The sequence below is a fragment of the Nelusetta ayraudi genome, unplaced genomic scaffold (assembly GCF_046127955.1).
Source record: "Nelusetta ayraudi isolate G7.1 ecotype Tasmania unplaced genomic scaffold, CSIRO-AGI_Nayr_v1 ptg000002l, whole genome shotgun sequence".
In the NCBI taxonomy this organism is placed as follows: domain Eukaryota; kingdom Metazoa; phylum Chordata; class Actinopteri; order Tetraodontiformes; family Monacanthidae; genus Nelusetta; species Nelusetta ayraudi.
In genome coordinates, this window is record NW_027466052.1 from 6,347,788 (window position 1) to 6,363,171 (window position 15,384).

General features: G+C 43.1%; 2 protein-coding genes across 5 annotated transcripts; both read right to left on the reverse strand.

The window, feature by feature from the left end:
* Positions 1-168: 168 nt before the first annotated feature.
* Positions 169-5,421, reverse strand: grtp1a (growth hormone regulated TBC protein 1a). Of its 2 annotated transcripts, none has more exons than XM_076020005.1 (8): positions 4,734-5,421; positions 3,446-3,597; positions 3,183-3,341; positions 2,655-2,779; positions 2,232-2,328; positions 1,522-1,694; positions 793-978; positions 169-714 (listed from the first exon to the last, which is right to left on the reverse strand). In XM_076020005.1, the coding sequence occupies exons 1-8, from the start codon at positions 4,814-4,816 to the stop codon at positions 622-624; spliced, it is 1,068 nt and encodes a 355-aa protein (XP_075876120.1). In that variant the 5' UTR covers positions 4,817-5,421; the 3' UTR covers positions 169-621. The 2 variants fall into 2 exon arrangements, with proteins under 2 accessions (XP_075876120.1, XP_075876130.1); XM_076020015.1 differs by lacking the exon at positions 4,734-5,421 and adding an exon at positions 4,507-4,654.
* A 207-nt stretch (positions 5,422-5,628) lies between these two features.
* Positions 5,629-15,280, reverse strand: adprhl1 (ADP-ribosylhydrolase like 1). 3 transcript variants are annotated; one of them, XM_076019935.1, is made up of 8 exons: positions 13,313-15,280; positions 12,024-12,188; positions 11,806-11,931; positions 11,210-11,350; positions 10,745-10,869; positions 10,521-10,653; positions 10,236-10,401; positions 5,629-8,711 (listed from the first exon to the last, which is right to left on the reverse strand). In XM_076019935.1, exons 1-8 carry the CDS (start codon positions 13,524-13,526, stop codon positions 6,836-6,838), a joined length of 2,946 nt encoding a protein of 981 aa, XP_075876050.1. In that variant the 5' UTR covers positions 13,527-15,280; the 3' UTR covers positions 5,629-6,835. The 3 variants fall into 3 exon arrangements, with proteins under 3 accessions (XP_075876050.1, XP_075876059.1, XP_075876068.1); XM_076019944.1 differs by having other exon boundaries at positions 12,017-12,188; positions 13,313-13,452; XM_076019953.1 differs by lacking the exon at positions 5,629-8,711 and having other exon boundaries at positions 9,169-10,401.
* Positions 15,281-15,384: the final 104 nt, after the last annotated feature.

Sequence of the window (15,384 nt, forward strand, 5' to 3'; positions counted from 1 at the left end):
ACGTTAGAGAAACACGGCCGTTTATATTTGGTCGTTGAGCGTGTTACACATGACACTGAATACTCGCAGCTGGGATCAATGCCAAAGTTAATTCCGTCCCGTATTCAGCCATGTGTTGCCAGTACTGAGAACTTCCGAGGGCCACAAAACTCAAATGCCACAACAAACTTGACACTTAGAAAATTTAATGGTAGTGCAGGTGAAATGGGTTGGAGTCAGAAACCTTCCAGTCAAAACTGAAAACAACCAATGTAACAACTTGAAACGTCTAGGAGGTCATTAAATGAGTCACATTCATACAAGTTTATATCAACAGGAAGTACATCACAGGATTTTTTTTTTTTTGGAGTTCTAACAGTTCAGACTCAAAGTGAGAAACAGCCTACTGGATTAAAGTGCATTTAGAAATAAGACAAGTCGATTTCATCTGGAAGCTTATCTGGCACATCTCACGACAACGTTCGTCCACAGGAGGCCATTACGTTTACTTCTAAATTCTTCAAAGCTACACAGTGTGTGCTAGTTACTAAGATGTAGAGTCATCAATGGTGCAAAACTAGCCTTCAGGAGTTCATCCTAGTGGAATGTTAGAGCTTATTTAGCAGGTCAGGCCACTGAAGCTCAGGGTTCCTCTGCAATTATTCTGGATCGACACGTCGCCCGCAGCTTAGTCAAGGTTGTGGAGGGGAGGCTTCCCGGTTCAGTGAAGATTCTCTGGCAAACACAAAACACTTCACAATTAACACACTGGAAAAAATACGCGGGGAGGGGCGTCACCCCTTGTTCTATTACCTGCATGAAAGTCTGGCAGTCTTCAACAAATGGTCCCGCAGTGATCTGCTTGAAAGTCTGGCAGATGTCCGGCAGCGACTGGGCCTGTTGGATCAGCGCCTCATTGTGGCGGATGAGTGTCAGAGCGACACGGAACAGGATTTTGGACCCCTCGTAGAACAGGCAATCCCAAATTCGTAAAACTGTCTGCAGTACAAATAAAATAACACCGTGAGGGCAAAAACTACAGATGTTGTCACTTCACAAGTGAAATTAATACAATCTTCCAAGCAAAAAACATGTCGCACGTTTTCCCTTTTCTTTTGAATAGATAAGTTGCCGGTCAAACTGACACCGTTACTGCTTTCACTTTAAAATGAAAACAAACTTGCTGCAGCATTAAATTCCACCCTACGCTTCCCTTTTGTCTGGAGTTCAGATTAGTAGGCTTACTGCTGCAGCACCTGCAGGTGGGGGTGTGATCTCTAGGATATTGCCTCAACGCGTTTTACCGCCTCCTGCTGGCCCTTTGGAGACTAAGCAGAGCAGTCCGCACCCTTCCCCAAGTGAACAGAGGCTTTTGCAAACAAGGACATGGGCACATTGCGTGTAAGAGGAAAATTAAAAATTGATTTTAAATTCTGAAAAAGCCAATTCAAAAATTACATAGTTTTGATTTCTGAAAATATACATTTTAAGAAAACATATGCACTTGTGATTAGAGTTTCATAAAAGGAATAGGACACTCACCTCCACTGGCAAGACGTCTATGTAGAGACAAATGAACCAGCGGGAAACCACCAGGGTCCACGTGACGCTGTTGTCCGACATGGTCTGCGACACTCTGGGGACTTTCAACCTCACGAGCTCTCCCAACACCTCCTGGTCCATCTTCAACCCCAGCATAGAAGGACTGAAATAGTCTGTGCCAACACATATAGACGTCATCACAGGCGAGGCAAGAGTCACCCATCAGACAAATTACATTGACTGTGAAAACTGGGAACATGCTGAACGTGTTGGTATGTTCACTTGGTAGATGATTAGATAGGAGGGATTAGAGGGTGAACACTCCTGGAAAGTGAGGCGCTGTTTCCTAGTGATGAACTGCAGAGTGAGTCATGAGATGATCTATGATAGGCCATAAAGCCAGGGTCAATATCTACTGACCCCTTTTTAAGTCAAGGGGGTTGGGGGTGGCGTGGGGAGGGGGGGACTGTCTTGCTGTAAATTACAAGTCATTAAATTCTAACTTCTCTTGGTTAAAGGCTGACTTAACAGCACTGTGTGTGTGTGTAGTAAGGAAACCAAATATTTGATGCAATTTAGAGCGACTGTCTACCCGTCTTTCTACCATCGTCCTGACCAAGGACAGAATAAAGAAAAAAAAAAAAAAAACTGTCCAACAGGTTTAAAACAAATATGGCCAGGTGATCTCCTGGGGTGGAAGCACAAGTCACCTGGTAAAATCCGTCCGAGTAGTGCCTCCAACAGCCAGAAGGACTTCTCCTCATCTCTTGTGACGATGAGCAGATACCCAACGATGAAGTTCATCCCCTGAAGACAAAGGAGAGACACGCAGGTCACACATGAGGCTTGTGATCCCGCCTCACCAGCAGCAGTTGAATTCACAGAAACAGACAAAGACTGATGAGAGTTTATGAGGAAAGAGACTCTAGTTTGAGTTCGAGCCAGTTTCACAACTTTATATTTGGTAAAATAAATACATTTATCTTTGGCGCTAAACGGCGTGTCAGTAGGAGAATAAGTGTGCATAGAATCTTACAGATCAACAATAACAGTAAACCTAATTGTTGGATGTAACAGTGCATATTCCTTAAAAAAAAAAAAACAATATGGCATGATTTCTACAGTGACAGTACCTGACAGTAACCAACAGCTGGGTTGTGATGACCGTACGCCACCAGCACGTTGGCCAGAGACTTCTGCATACACGGGTTGGATGTTTTACGGAAGTGGACGTTGTCTGGAAATGTTCTGTTCAAGTCTAAAACATATTTCAGCCACAAGTTTACCAAAGCAGCCCAGGATTTCACCATTTTGTTGCAGTGTCTTGCACAGTTGAGGACGTTCTGCACAAATAAGTTGCATTTCAGCAAAGTCGATATTAGAGGCAGCAACTGAGGCTGAAAAAATGTATTTAAAAAAAGAAGCTCTAAAAAGGTTATTTAGCACAATATCACATTATTTTCCATTTGTCTTTAAATTAAAATCCCAGATTTAGTTGTCTGAATTAAATGACAGACCAACAGAGTGATAGATAATTACTAAAAAAAGATACTTGGAAAGTACTTGAAACAGAAGCTGGCTGCAAGTCTTGTCCTTTCACACTCGTTTGACCAGTCAAAAGGTTGAGGGTGAACAAACAGGAGATAAAGAAAGTTTATGACCTGTGCGGATGGTTTCCACTAGTTTGGGATCATGTTCAGCTCCCAGCAGTGTCTGATAGTATCCTGAGTTCTTGTCCAGCTGCTCTTGAGCGCCACTGGCTGCCATCCACATCAGACCTCGGTGCTCATTGGGAATCCCTTTGCGAACGTAACGCTTTACTGTGAAAAGATGGAAGTTTTACTCTAAATTCCCTTCTTTAAACAGGGCTATATATATATATTTGTTTTTTTTATTGTTGTTGTTGCTTTTTATTTGCACTCACGCTTGACATTCTTCTGCACTTTGCCTTTTCCTTTCAACAGTTTGGACCACTTGATGGATCGTCTGGTGAGTACGACGAGATACTCGGACATGAGCTCCTCATACGAAGTGTAGTCAAAGTCCTCGGAGCGCTCAAAACCATATGGATCCACACTGAGGAGAAGAACAAGAGAAACTCTTCAAAGTGGAATGAAACACTGTTTTCAGTCATTTCACAATTGGCAATCTGTCTTGTTCAACAGCATCATCCAAATGTTTTCAGATACGTTTCTTTTTAATAAAACTTTCATTTTTGGTTTAATTATTACATGGCGTAAAGCCCTCACACATAAAAAAAACAAAACAACGCTATAAAACTGTTTCTATTTGGTGAAGGTCATCTTAAATGCAGCACCTTTGCCACATCCTGAACCACAATGACTGTGTCTACTTTCTGCCTTAGACACGCTAATCTCCTCGCAGCTTAACTCTCTCACAAGGCAAAGTCATCTGTAAAGGAATGCACTGACCCGTCAGCAATGCTCTGGACCACAACGTCCACTTTATCGTGTTTCAACACAATTTAAAAAAAATCATGAAAAACACTTGAGCGCTGTGTACACAAAACACAAGGTGGGCCTTGAAAATAAAGGCATCTCTCTGTTGATGACACAAACACCATGGCAGCGATGATGATGTATCAGTATGGAGTTTGTAAGTGTGAATCATGGTTTCAGCGGCTGGATTTAATCAACACTGTTTAAACTGTGTAAAAGTTTACCGAAATATCTCACGTTTTCATTTAATGCACACTAAAAAGCTAAACTGTACTGCACCATTTTTAAAATCACCACTTTATTATTCAATTTCACTTTATATAAACTGCTTGAATGTAAGATAATCATCCTTCTAAAATGTGAATGTTGTGAAACGTTGTTATAGTAGCATTAATGTTTTTTTCTGGAACGTAGCTAAGAGAACTATTTAATAATAGAAACAAATAAAACTATCTACAAAAAGTTTCAAGATTATTCCGATTGTGTATAAAGGGGACAATCAATTTGTTCTACAATTTAATCTTACCCCCGCAGTAGTACAAATTTCAGGTTAAATTATCCAGTTCGGCAAACGCACCACTGAATTTTTTTTTTCCAGAAGGTGGTCGAAGGCAACAGTGGAGCTGCGCACATATTTACGAATTTACGAAAAACAACGTTATTAGCAGTGTGTGTGTGTGTGTGTGTGTGTGTGTGTGTGTGTGTGTGTGTGTGTGTGGACAAGGCTTTCCCGGTGAAGCGAGCTGAGCTCACCTGTCCACTCTCTCTCTGGCTCCGCCACCGGCGAGGAAGCGGCTCCGGGTGGCTGCCCTGTTCTTCTTCTTCCCCTCCTCCATGAACGCTCCTCCTCCGCCCCACTGTTGGTTGTTAACATGGAACCCGTGCTACGGGCATATGTCCACAGTTCAGCCTCCCCAGCGGGTAGTTGAGGGGAACAAAATTACGGTCACCAAGACACAAACAACTTCCGGCGAGGACGGTCGTCGAAGTTCTAATTGTCTAGTCAGTAGTGGTAAACCGGGTGTTCACTTTCTCCATGTTGGCGCTGACCCGTCACGCGCGGGGAACGAGACGCTGCTTTCTCTCCGGGGATTAACGACAGGTTGTTCGCGAGTGGAGGAAAAGTGACGGGACGTTTCTCCGAACGAACTCCTCACCAACAAACAAAAAACTACAACAACAAGTCGTTAATGAAACGTTGTCCACGTGTTCTGTCGACGCTCCCGCGGTTCAAACGTGCGGAGACCCAGGGAGCTCGCCTGGACTTTTATCGCCATCCATATGCACCTGCTGCTGCCACTTTCCACAGATCGATACCAACCTTTTTCCTGCTCCCCGGACCTTAGATATTAACGCCAAAACATGGAAACTACACCGCTCATTCCACACCGTATTCACCTTCCCCGAACCTGACGAATATTACGGACTTTTTTTGTTTGTTTTTTTTCCCCCTCAAGGCAGGGCGAGCAGAACTAATGCCTCTTTCGTGGAGGCTCCAATGGGACGGCTTAACGTGAGCCGTGTTGCGTTCACGATCTTCAGTGAGAAATAAATGCTTGTCGACCATCCAACATAGTTTTCCACTGAAGTGGCGGACACCCTTTCGTAGTTTCACGCAGCCCGGTCACCAACGGCGTTTTTTTTTTCCTGATCCGCTTGATAACGAAATTGTTTTGATGTATTGATGTTAACAAACGCCTGCCTCACGGGTGGGAACACATGGAATTCCACGCGCCGTGAGGCAAACTAGTTAAATAAATCACCAATGAATCGTCATTTTATAGTTTTATGATTTTGTCATCACCTTAAAAAAAACGCCCAACTATTTTTATGACGTTTACACGTCACAAAATTCTTGGCATTTTCTTGCGCAAATTTCTGTCCGAAAAACCCTAAAGGCAACACGTGAAGAACGCAGCCGCGCCCACTTTATCAGAGCCACGTAGCACATGCACTTCCAGCAGGGGGGTAGGTGAAGATTTGTTAATTTAATAAGACTCCCCACTTAAAATAAAACAAAACTAAAACAGAGTATTTAGCCATTCCCCTATTAAACAAAAATAATGTCTTGATGGCTTGATGTTGTTTCCACGCTTGGAAGGGGATTTAGGTGATGAGGTGGACTCAGAAGGTTGAACTAACACTGGGTGTGTTGTCACTAACAAAGGGATAATTATCCGTCATGTACCTGGACTTTGTCTATAAATAGCACACATGGTCTGAAGAGTGGAGAAAGCAAAGGAAGCACATTGATTGACAGGCTAGAGACACATGATTAGGGACCATTTACAACAATTTTCAAGGAACACAAATTTTCATTTTAGCCTCACTTGTTTCAAAATGAATAAAATAGAAACGACTAAGCTAAGATTAAGCCTCACAAAACTCTTTAAATACAGACCTTGTGCACAAAGTCACCAGTTTTCAATTTACTCAGAGCAAATTGGAGAATCTGGGGCAGAGGTTCAAAATCTCTAAATGCTGTCAGTAGTTTACGAGCAGAGTTCTCGTAAAAAGGAACAATGTCTCTTCTAGTTGGGTGTTTGTTTATTCATCAGTCAGAGATGCAAGATGAAATCTTGTGAATGCATTGTTTGTATGACTTTAGTTAAAGGACACTTTCAAGACCCAAGAAAATAATGTTATTTCACATGATTATACACTAAGCACTTTGAAACAAAACTCAAATAATCTATCTATCTATCTATCTATCTATCTATCTATCTATCTATCTATCTATCTATTCTACATCTGTTCTACAAACACCGGCGTTGACAATGATAAACTCTTGATCATTACTTTGGATGACGTGGATTAGACTTCCTGCAGGAAGAAAGAACTCTGTTCTGTTTTCACTAGAAAGTGAAGGTGTCAGTGAATCGTATGGTTTTCGGCTTGTATGTTTGTTTGACTGAAGGGTCTCCATAGTTAATTGTCGTGTACTTTGGCCTGCACCTTTGAATGTGTCTGTCAGGATTCATCTTTGGTGATGATACATCTGAGGTGTTTTGGTCTTCAAACATGACCTTATCTTCCATCCCCTCAGAAAACCTAAAGCTTTGTGGGATGTCAGTGTAATTACTGATGGTGGATTGTTGTTCTTTCGCGACCCCTTCCTTATCTTGTTCCGTTAACTTTGTTACATCTTTTGCTATTGTTTCGAAGGCTGTTTCTGTCATGTAACTTGGAGGGGGTTCCACTTTCCCTGCGTTCAAAGCAGTCAAAGATTCATCAGCGTGAAGGTGTCGCACTGTAACTGATGGATTTACATTTCCACAGTTTGATTCTGATTGATGCAAAGAATCAGCCTGGGGACCAAATCTCTGGACCCGTGGGATAAGAAACTTGGGCAACTTCCTTGGAATGGTTTCATTTTTTGTAAGTTTTGTATCTTCCACTTCTGATTTTCCGGTAGTTTGGGGCTTTGATGGGAAACCGTTGTCGTAATCTTTACACAAACCTTCTGATGTCTCCTCTGAATGTAATTTGGGTAAGAAATCAACACATTTGGACCACAATGGAAAGCAGATCATGATGGTCCCAACGTGCACATCTATCTGTCCTTCTAGTTGAGTTACAGCTCTGCAAGGCTCCGGGAGCAGATTCTCCACGACAGTTTCTAAAGTGAATAGCTCTTCATCTTTATAATTCAAATTGTTCATAATTCCTGTTTCTGGAGTCCATCTTTTAATCTCTTTTTCAAAGGATTGAGGTTTCATTGGCTGTAATGAACACTGACTCTCAGTCTTTTGGTTAGGCTTATTCTCTGTCACTTGCCCAATTTTCTCAGCTTTTACCATATTCTCTTTGCGGTTAGTGTTTATTTTTGTTGAGGTCTCCTTAGCATGCCTTGGTCTTTCTTGCTGCCTTTTTGTGGATACATTTCCTTTGATCCACATTTCTTCTGATTCACCATTGACTTGCTTGTGTGTCTCCTGTTTGCCAGCAGTTTGATCAGATCGCTGTCTTTTGTGATTATTTACCCTCTGTTGCCCTTTATTTGTCACTTTAACTTCTTGAGAGGGGCTTTCATAAGAACTTTTGAAGTCACTTCCTTTGCATATGGTGACCATGCCCTCAAACTTCTCCATCAAAGAGGACAGGACAGTGCCTCTTGTGATGAGCCTCGGTTGGATTGGCCTTTTCTTCACGAGGCTCTCTCCTGTCTCCTTTTGCTCTGCCATGGCAAACTTTGCTACAATATCTTTCACAGTCGCTGCCTTCTTTGGTCCGTGTTCTCTTCTGATCTGGCTCTTGCGGACACTGGGCTCACTGCACTGGTTGCGTTTCAAATCGGCCACCCCTCTATTGCAATTCAACATTCCTACCTCCCTTTGGTGTGTGATGGGAGGTTTGGGAGTGGATCTGGTGAATTTGGATTGTAGAAGCTGGAATGTTGTGAGACGTCGAGGTATGCAGTCTCCTGCTCGCTTGCCTGACAGTCTGTCTTTTTGTGTAAAGTGAACAATGGCGGGCTCCAGTCTTAGCTGAGTCTGCTCCTTTGACACCACGGTTCTCTGACCAGGTCGCATCATGTCACTTTGAACAGCCGCCTCTGATCCTGGCTTCTCTGTGGGTTTGTTGTCGGTGGTCCACTTGGGGAGGACCTGGGTCAGATAATGCAGAAGACTCTCCAGAATCCCTCGGAGCACAGGGCGGCAGTTACAGTCTCTGACCAACTTCTTCAACATTCCGGCGTCAGGGCTGTTACTGGCTTTACGACAATCTGGTCTATGGAGAATAAAGGACATGCAAACTTTAACTCCGACAGCCAATGCTTGACTCAGCATATACTAGGATCATTATTATCAGATGATTAGATGTTTTGGGGATAAAACGTGTCATGGTATGAGATCATATAACAGCAAATTAATAGTGCCTGCCTTCAAGAGGACTTACATTTTGAGGGGTATATACATAACATACATAACATGTTTGGGTGCTTATATTTGGATCAAACATGTGACCTGTTCGTTTGACTCTAATTAAGATTGCAGTGTGCATTAAAATGACTGTCCTTTTCACCTGAATAAATGTCCAGTGTGGTCTTTAAATTCTACTTTGACTAAGGGATTGATTATTTTTATTTTAAATTCGAATTATTTGTATGTTCCTGAGTAAATTACCAAAGAGAAAGCATATAATTCATGTCTTCATTATGCCATTAGAATATTAAAATACTAAAGAATTTATTTTTACTGTAGATCATGTGAGGTCTAACTATGTCAATTAACTACACTATACCTAACCCCACAACAAAAATAAAATGTGCAGACTTGAAAACCCTCTCTTGCAGTGTGTAACTGTCACAGGTGATTAGTTTGGGGAAAGGCAGCAGAGGATTGTGCAGTAAGTGTAAAAGCTGAACATGAGCTGTCCATGGCAGCACATAATAGTAGTTAGGAGAAGGAGAGTCAGGCACCTAATGCTTGTTCTAAAAGATTTTAATACAACATTATACTGACATTCACCATCATGCAATAATGCCTTCAGGATATTGAACTGTTGCTAATTAGAGCTATAGAGTGCAAATAACAATAATAATAATAATAAAAAACCTCTTAAGTTGCAATAACAGCGTTATTTTAGATTCTACAGCTTAATTATACATTACTCATTAAAAGCAATAAAGACAGATTGCGTGCATTAAAAAGCCAGGCTAGATTAAAAGCAATTGCACTTTACTGTGGGTGGGGGGCAACATAAAATTTTCTATTTTGCTCATTTTAATTAGTTAGAATTTGAGAGGCTGAAAATAAGTGTTGAATGTTAATCCCAGTTAGTTTGATAAAATAGCCAAAATAAATAAGACAAATCAATAAACGTTGTGCATCCTGTGAAAAGGCCTGTGACTAAAATTTAGGAACGTGGATTTTTTTCTTTGCCCCACAGTTTTGTGTTTCTTTTAGGCAGACAGAAACATCTTATATCTGCCTGCCATTGGCAAATGTAACAACAAATATATGCATTTTTTGTAAAAAGATGTCCAGAGGTAATCCAAAAAACAACCAAAATAAAACAACAGCATCCAGACAAAGGCAGGAACACGGCACTTCCAAACAGTCTTCCCTGTCACTTCCTGCCTCACACCTATAATCTGTACAGGGTGGAGAGCAAGGATGGCCAGAGGGCAGTAATGCGGTACTGTGGATTCTGGGTGAGAGGCTAGAGTGGCTAAAAAAAAAAGCCTTTCCACTGTTGTGTGCAGTTCCTTTGATAACCAGTAGGGTTTGAGTCAGTGAGGATCAGCATTACTTCTCTATGCATTTCTCTGAAGATGCAGCTTTGTAAAGTGCTTCTCCCAGTTGCTCCAGGTGCTCCCTCTTGTCCAGGTCCTGGTACAGGCCTGCGGGTACTTGGCCAAATCCATGCATGAGGCCATAAAGGCAGCCTGCGATCAGGCCCGTGGCTTCACCCTCACCTGTAGAAGACAAACAGAGGCTTCAAGGAAACAATGAAAAGTGTCTGTTTTTTCTTTCTGTTCTACTTTGAAAATATCTGGTAGCTGCAACTGCAGCTGCAGCGTGAAGTCCACTCCACCTCCATGGAACATTGCCCGTTTACACAGCTCAGGCCAGTCACTCCCCGCTGCCAGGAGAGCATCATAGGCTATCATGGGAGCGTCGTGACCTCTGCGGCCTGCTCGGCCCTCGGAACTCCACCGCTTGTACATCTGTAGAACAGAGGATGCCCACAGGAGCTGTCGGGATTCTCAAGTTTTTTTAAACTCTAAACAAATTCGCCCTCAGTCTTTGGAGTTCTACCTTGTCCATCTCCTCAGCGTCATAGCGATCAGGGAATACCGGTTTGTTCTGTCCGTCTTCTATCCCTCTCTCCTCCAGGTAAAATTGCCACTTGGCTTCAAAGTAGAACCAGTTCTCCTGGTACTCTGTCATTGGAATGTATAATCACATGCACCACAGCCATCAGCTGACAATCACTCAAACATTCCAAACTTAAAGAACAAAATGTAAACAACTGAACATTATTTGACTGTCGCACTAATAAGTCTATTACTATAGATACTATACTATTATTATAATTCCATCAAAGTTCAAAGGGAAAATTGTGACTTTTTGTTGTTGGGACTTGAATTTTCTTGCAATCTCCAAAAGGAAATGTGCTAATGATCAAAATGGGGTTGAAAATTTAAGACAGTGGTAGAATAACCAAACTGATGTTATAACAGAGTTATAATCTTGACATCACATAGGGCAACCCAGTCTGACCTGCGATGTGTCTAATGGTCCTCTTACAGTACTCCTCAGCTTGTGGGATGACCTTCATGAGCTCACGGCCCCACGTCACAGGGGGCTTCCCCTGGATTGCGTAGGAGGCAAAGAGCGCCGTTGTCAGGGAGCCAAGGAAGCCTGAAATCGAGTTGAACGAGTTTATTAATAACCGTTACACACCCATTACATTATATAACATCATCACTCATCATCTCTGCTCTGTCCCTCTGGAGTCTCTGTAAATATATTACCAGCTTTACTGTATAGCTGTATAGTTGACGGCAGTAGTGCATGTATGAATTTTTTTTTGGGGGGGGGGTTAATTGGGCAAAAAAAAATTTGTGTTAACAAATTCATACGTTTACCGCATCTCTTCAAAGCCCGAGTGCTAAAGAAAATTCATCCTTATTCAGTTTATGCTTTGCTGTTCAATCTAGATTATTGTAGTCAGTGTTAACTAAATTGTCAATTTTAAAGCGTATATACAATTGAACCGCTGGGTTTATTTCACAGCTCTGCACGTGACAAGATTCCATCATGAGCCTGTAACTAGCAGACATCTTCATGTAGGTTCACAAAGCCAATACCGTCACCTGTGGGGTGGTTGTGTGTCATTCTGCCGACCTCGGTGCTGACCTCCACCAGGCTGTTTAACCTGTCAGGTTGCCAGTATCTCATGCCTATGCACATGGCCTTGGCAGCTGCCCCAAACCCAGATCCTGGACACGGATACATCCGCACATACAGTTTAACAACACACTGAGGCGACAAAGCGAAACTGTCGGATTGTCTTTTCAAAGTCACCACCAGCCTTTTTCGTTGAAGGGTGTATGCCAGGCGAGCAGGAAGTTGTGAGGTTTGAGGTGGGCACAGCCTTCCACTGTGGCCGGGTCGGGGGCTCTGCCCTGAAGGGACACCATGGCATCGACGTAGAGACGCACCAGCTCTCTGTACAGGTCCTCCAGACACCAGTAATCTAACACACACACACACACACACACACACACACAGCACAGAGAGAGTCATTCATGACTGGCATTCAAGGCAAGATGAGTGGTGCTGCTGTACGATGCTAAGTTTAGCCCGGCTCTGCCACACCACAGATTAGGGCCACGAATGCCGCAGGGCAAGTGAACTTTCTGAGTCCACAGTCATCGTGCTAGAATTTATTTATGTGCGTACTGTTTGTGTGAGGTAACGAGGCGGTGTTGGCACGGAGGCATCGCCCCTAATTAATGATGTTGAAATCTGATGAGAGACGAGGAGCCTTTTAACAGGGCTGAGATTCACACAAAGGACTGAGGAGTATAATGTCAACACTGTCAATTATATTTGAAAGAGGGTGATATGAGTACAGGGATTTTTAATCCTCTGCTTCAGGGAGGGTATCATGACTCCAAATGTGCTACTGGAGACACCTCTGAAAACAGGAGCCACTCTTTTTTTTGCATGTTTGCCTGAGTTGCATGCATTGTGGCTAAATAGAGCCCCCTAATCTCAGCAGATGTCATCACTCATCTGCAGGACGGCTGTTATTGGCTTTGAGCGGCAACTGCAGCCAAACATGAGACAGACAGATTAAGGGGTGGGTGGGTGGGGGGGGGGGGGGGGGGTCCAACCTGCTATTGTTCAGTGGAGACGAGCTGTGGCTCAGGTTTTCCAAAGTATATTCACGGTCTATTTTAAACTCTTATCGCTACGCTGGCGTCTCCCTGGCCACCCTGCACTGCTTTCAGAGGACACATGAGATTTGGTGTGTGGTGGCCACTAAGAGGGATGGATCATGGTAGTTCAGCAGGATTCATCATAAAGACATGAAGTGCCAATAGGTGATTAGCAGCTTCCACTGACTGTAGGACTGAGGCTATTCTGGTTCTGCTAAATGTAGAAAGACCAAAGGCTAAAAGACTGGGAAGATCTGATATTGTGTCTCCAATGTCACAAAACATTTAGTTTTTTTCATATGACATTTTAAAGATTGTAATATTCTAGAATTAAAAATTACGTATTTTAACATTTAATCATTTTGGTAGAAAGATGTTTTACTTCGTTTTTTTTGTGCGTACATCAACGTTAAACCATCTCTTCCACCCAACATACCCGTCACAAGAGCTTCTGCCGTGGTCATGTGCATCAGCGTCGCATCACTCAGGGGCCAGTTGTCAGGATCCAGTTTAAGGGCCCCCAGTCCTCCCAGCGTGGCCAGTTCCTCCTGGATCTTCTGGCCAGAAATGCAGTTTTCCCAACGACCCTTTCTGAATCCCAGGGCGTCGCCGACAGCCCCCAGAACCATCGCTGCCTTGAATTTCTCCATGACACCGAGTCAGACGTGACGATCCGACACAAGCGCCGGGCCACAAGCAAACGGCTGAAGTCCTTTCAGAGTGCAGATCCGCTTTGTCGCCCCAGTGGACTTGCGTCAAAAAGCCAGTGGGGAGAGCAACTGCTGAATCCAAAACACCTCACTTGAACTCTGCGGGCCTCTTCCGCCGCAACATCACAGCCGGGTTCCCCTTCAACGCTTTGTTTGTCCCATCATTCAAAGAGCTGGAACATATATACACATGAAAGCGTCACCTTATCTGCCACAGCTTCTTTGTGCCGGGCGGATGGCGAGTTCAGCTGTGATCAGGTGTCTCCTAAAAAGGCAATCCCCGATGGTCCCAAAGCCTGACTGCTGTGTGGCAGGGGTGTGGCAGACTTGTGGAGGCTGGACATCACTGGGGAGATGCTAATGTGCTGCGGGGGCCACTGGGCCGAGCTGTCAGTTGGTGCTAAACCTTGTTGACATCCCACCCGTCCCACCAGTGGGAGGCCGGGCGAGACGGCAGCCTCAAGTCCAGCTGATGCAAACGTGCTGTACAACTATAACGTACACATATATTTTCACCCAACTTCTCTGTTTTCTCTTTTCAGACAATATAATCAGTATTTTATTGAGACAGGACGACGTCTTTAAAACAACATGCTTTATTATGGACAAATCTTTGAGGAAAAGAAAAAACGATGACATGTCGATACTATTGTCAAACGCAATATTCTGTCAACATCTGTTTTCAAGTTGGCAAACATAATACTGTTTCGATGTGCATTATGTGCCCGTCCACAAACATTTGATTGCACTTGGAAAAACATGAATGTACCACGAGTACCATGACGTCAAACTGAATACTGAACCATGTTTTGTTTTCAGGTTGTAAAACCAACTGTAACACCTCCCGCTTTGAAAACAATCACAAACATTTTGCTTTGATAAAAAGACACAGCATTGCACCAGTACATACCTTAAAAAAAACACAAAAAAAAACCCCACATGGTTACAAATGAAGCACATCCACCAACCCCTAAACACTGTTAGCTGTCACAATGAAGCTGGTTTGTTTGCTACGTAATCAAATGATAAATTCTCAGTTTAATACACTGCACCATGTTTTATGACGACTAACGTAAATATGATAATTTAACACAAATGAACAAATGTCTCCTGTAGTTTCATCCAGGCATGATCGAGTACCCACTGACATAGAAAGAACCATTTGACTTTAAGACGAGGAGTTTGTCGCGGTTGTGATCGACTTTAGCAGATACCACTGAAGTGCAGGAAGTTGACTGTTGCTCGTTTTCAGGGGGGCAACAGTTACCTGAGCTGTATCTAGTGTCACTCTTTTCTGAAAATATCAGTGTTCGGAATTGCACGAGGAGACTCTCACTTGGAGAGGAAGCAGCTCCGCATAAGCTTCCACGAGTTTAAAGGTTCAAGTCATCTGGCGACATCCACCATCCGGCCAGATTTGGCCGGCAATTAAGTGTTACACTTACATAGCATTGAAAAATGCGATCCTCGACGGCCACCTCTAGATGGCGATGCAGGGAGTTTTTAGCTGACTTGTGCTTGCCAAAAGGAACCCTGCAGCTGCTACTCTGTCAAATGCAAACTGAGTGTAAACCATCAGTTCAGATGGTTCATGTAATAATTCATATTCAAAGGTGCAGCAAGTGGGAGAACGAGCTGACAATTGAATGGCCCATAAAAATGAAAATAAAGACAGAAATGAAAAAAAAAAAGTGGTACATCAGTGCAGTTGCAGTGTTGGCAAGTCGTCCTCACCTGGATTATAGTAAACAGTCAAGATGCCAGCTGGGTTCTGATTGTGTACAGCGGTTTACACAAT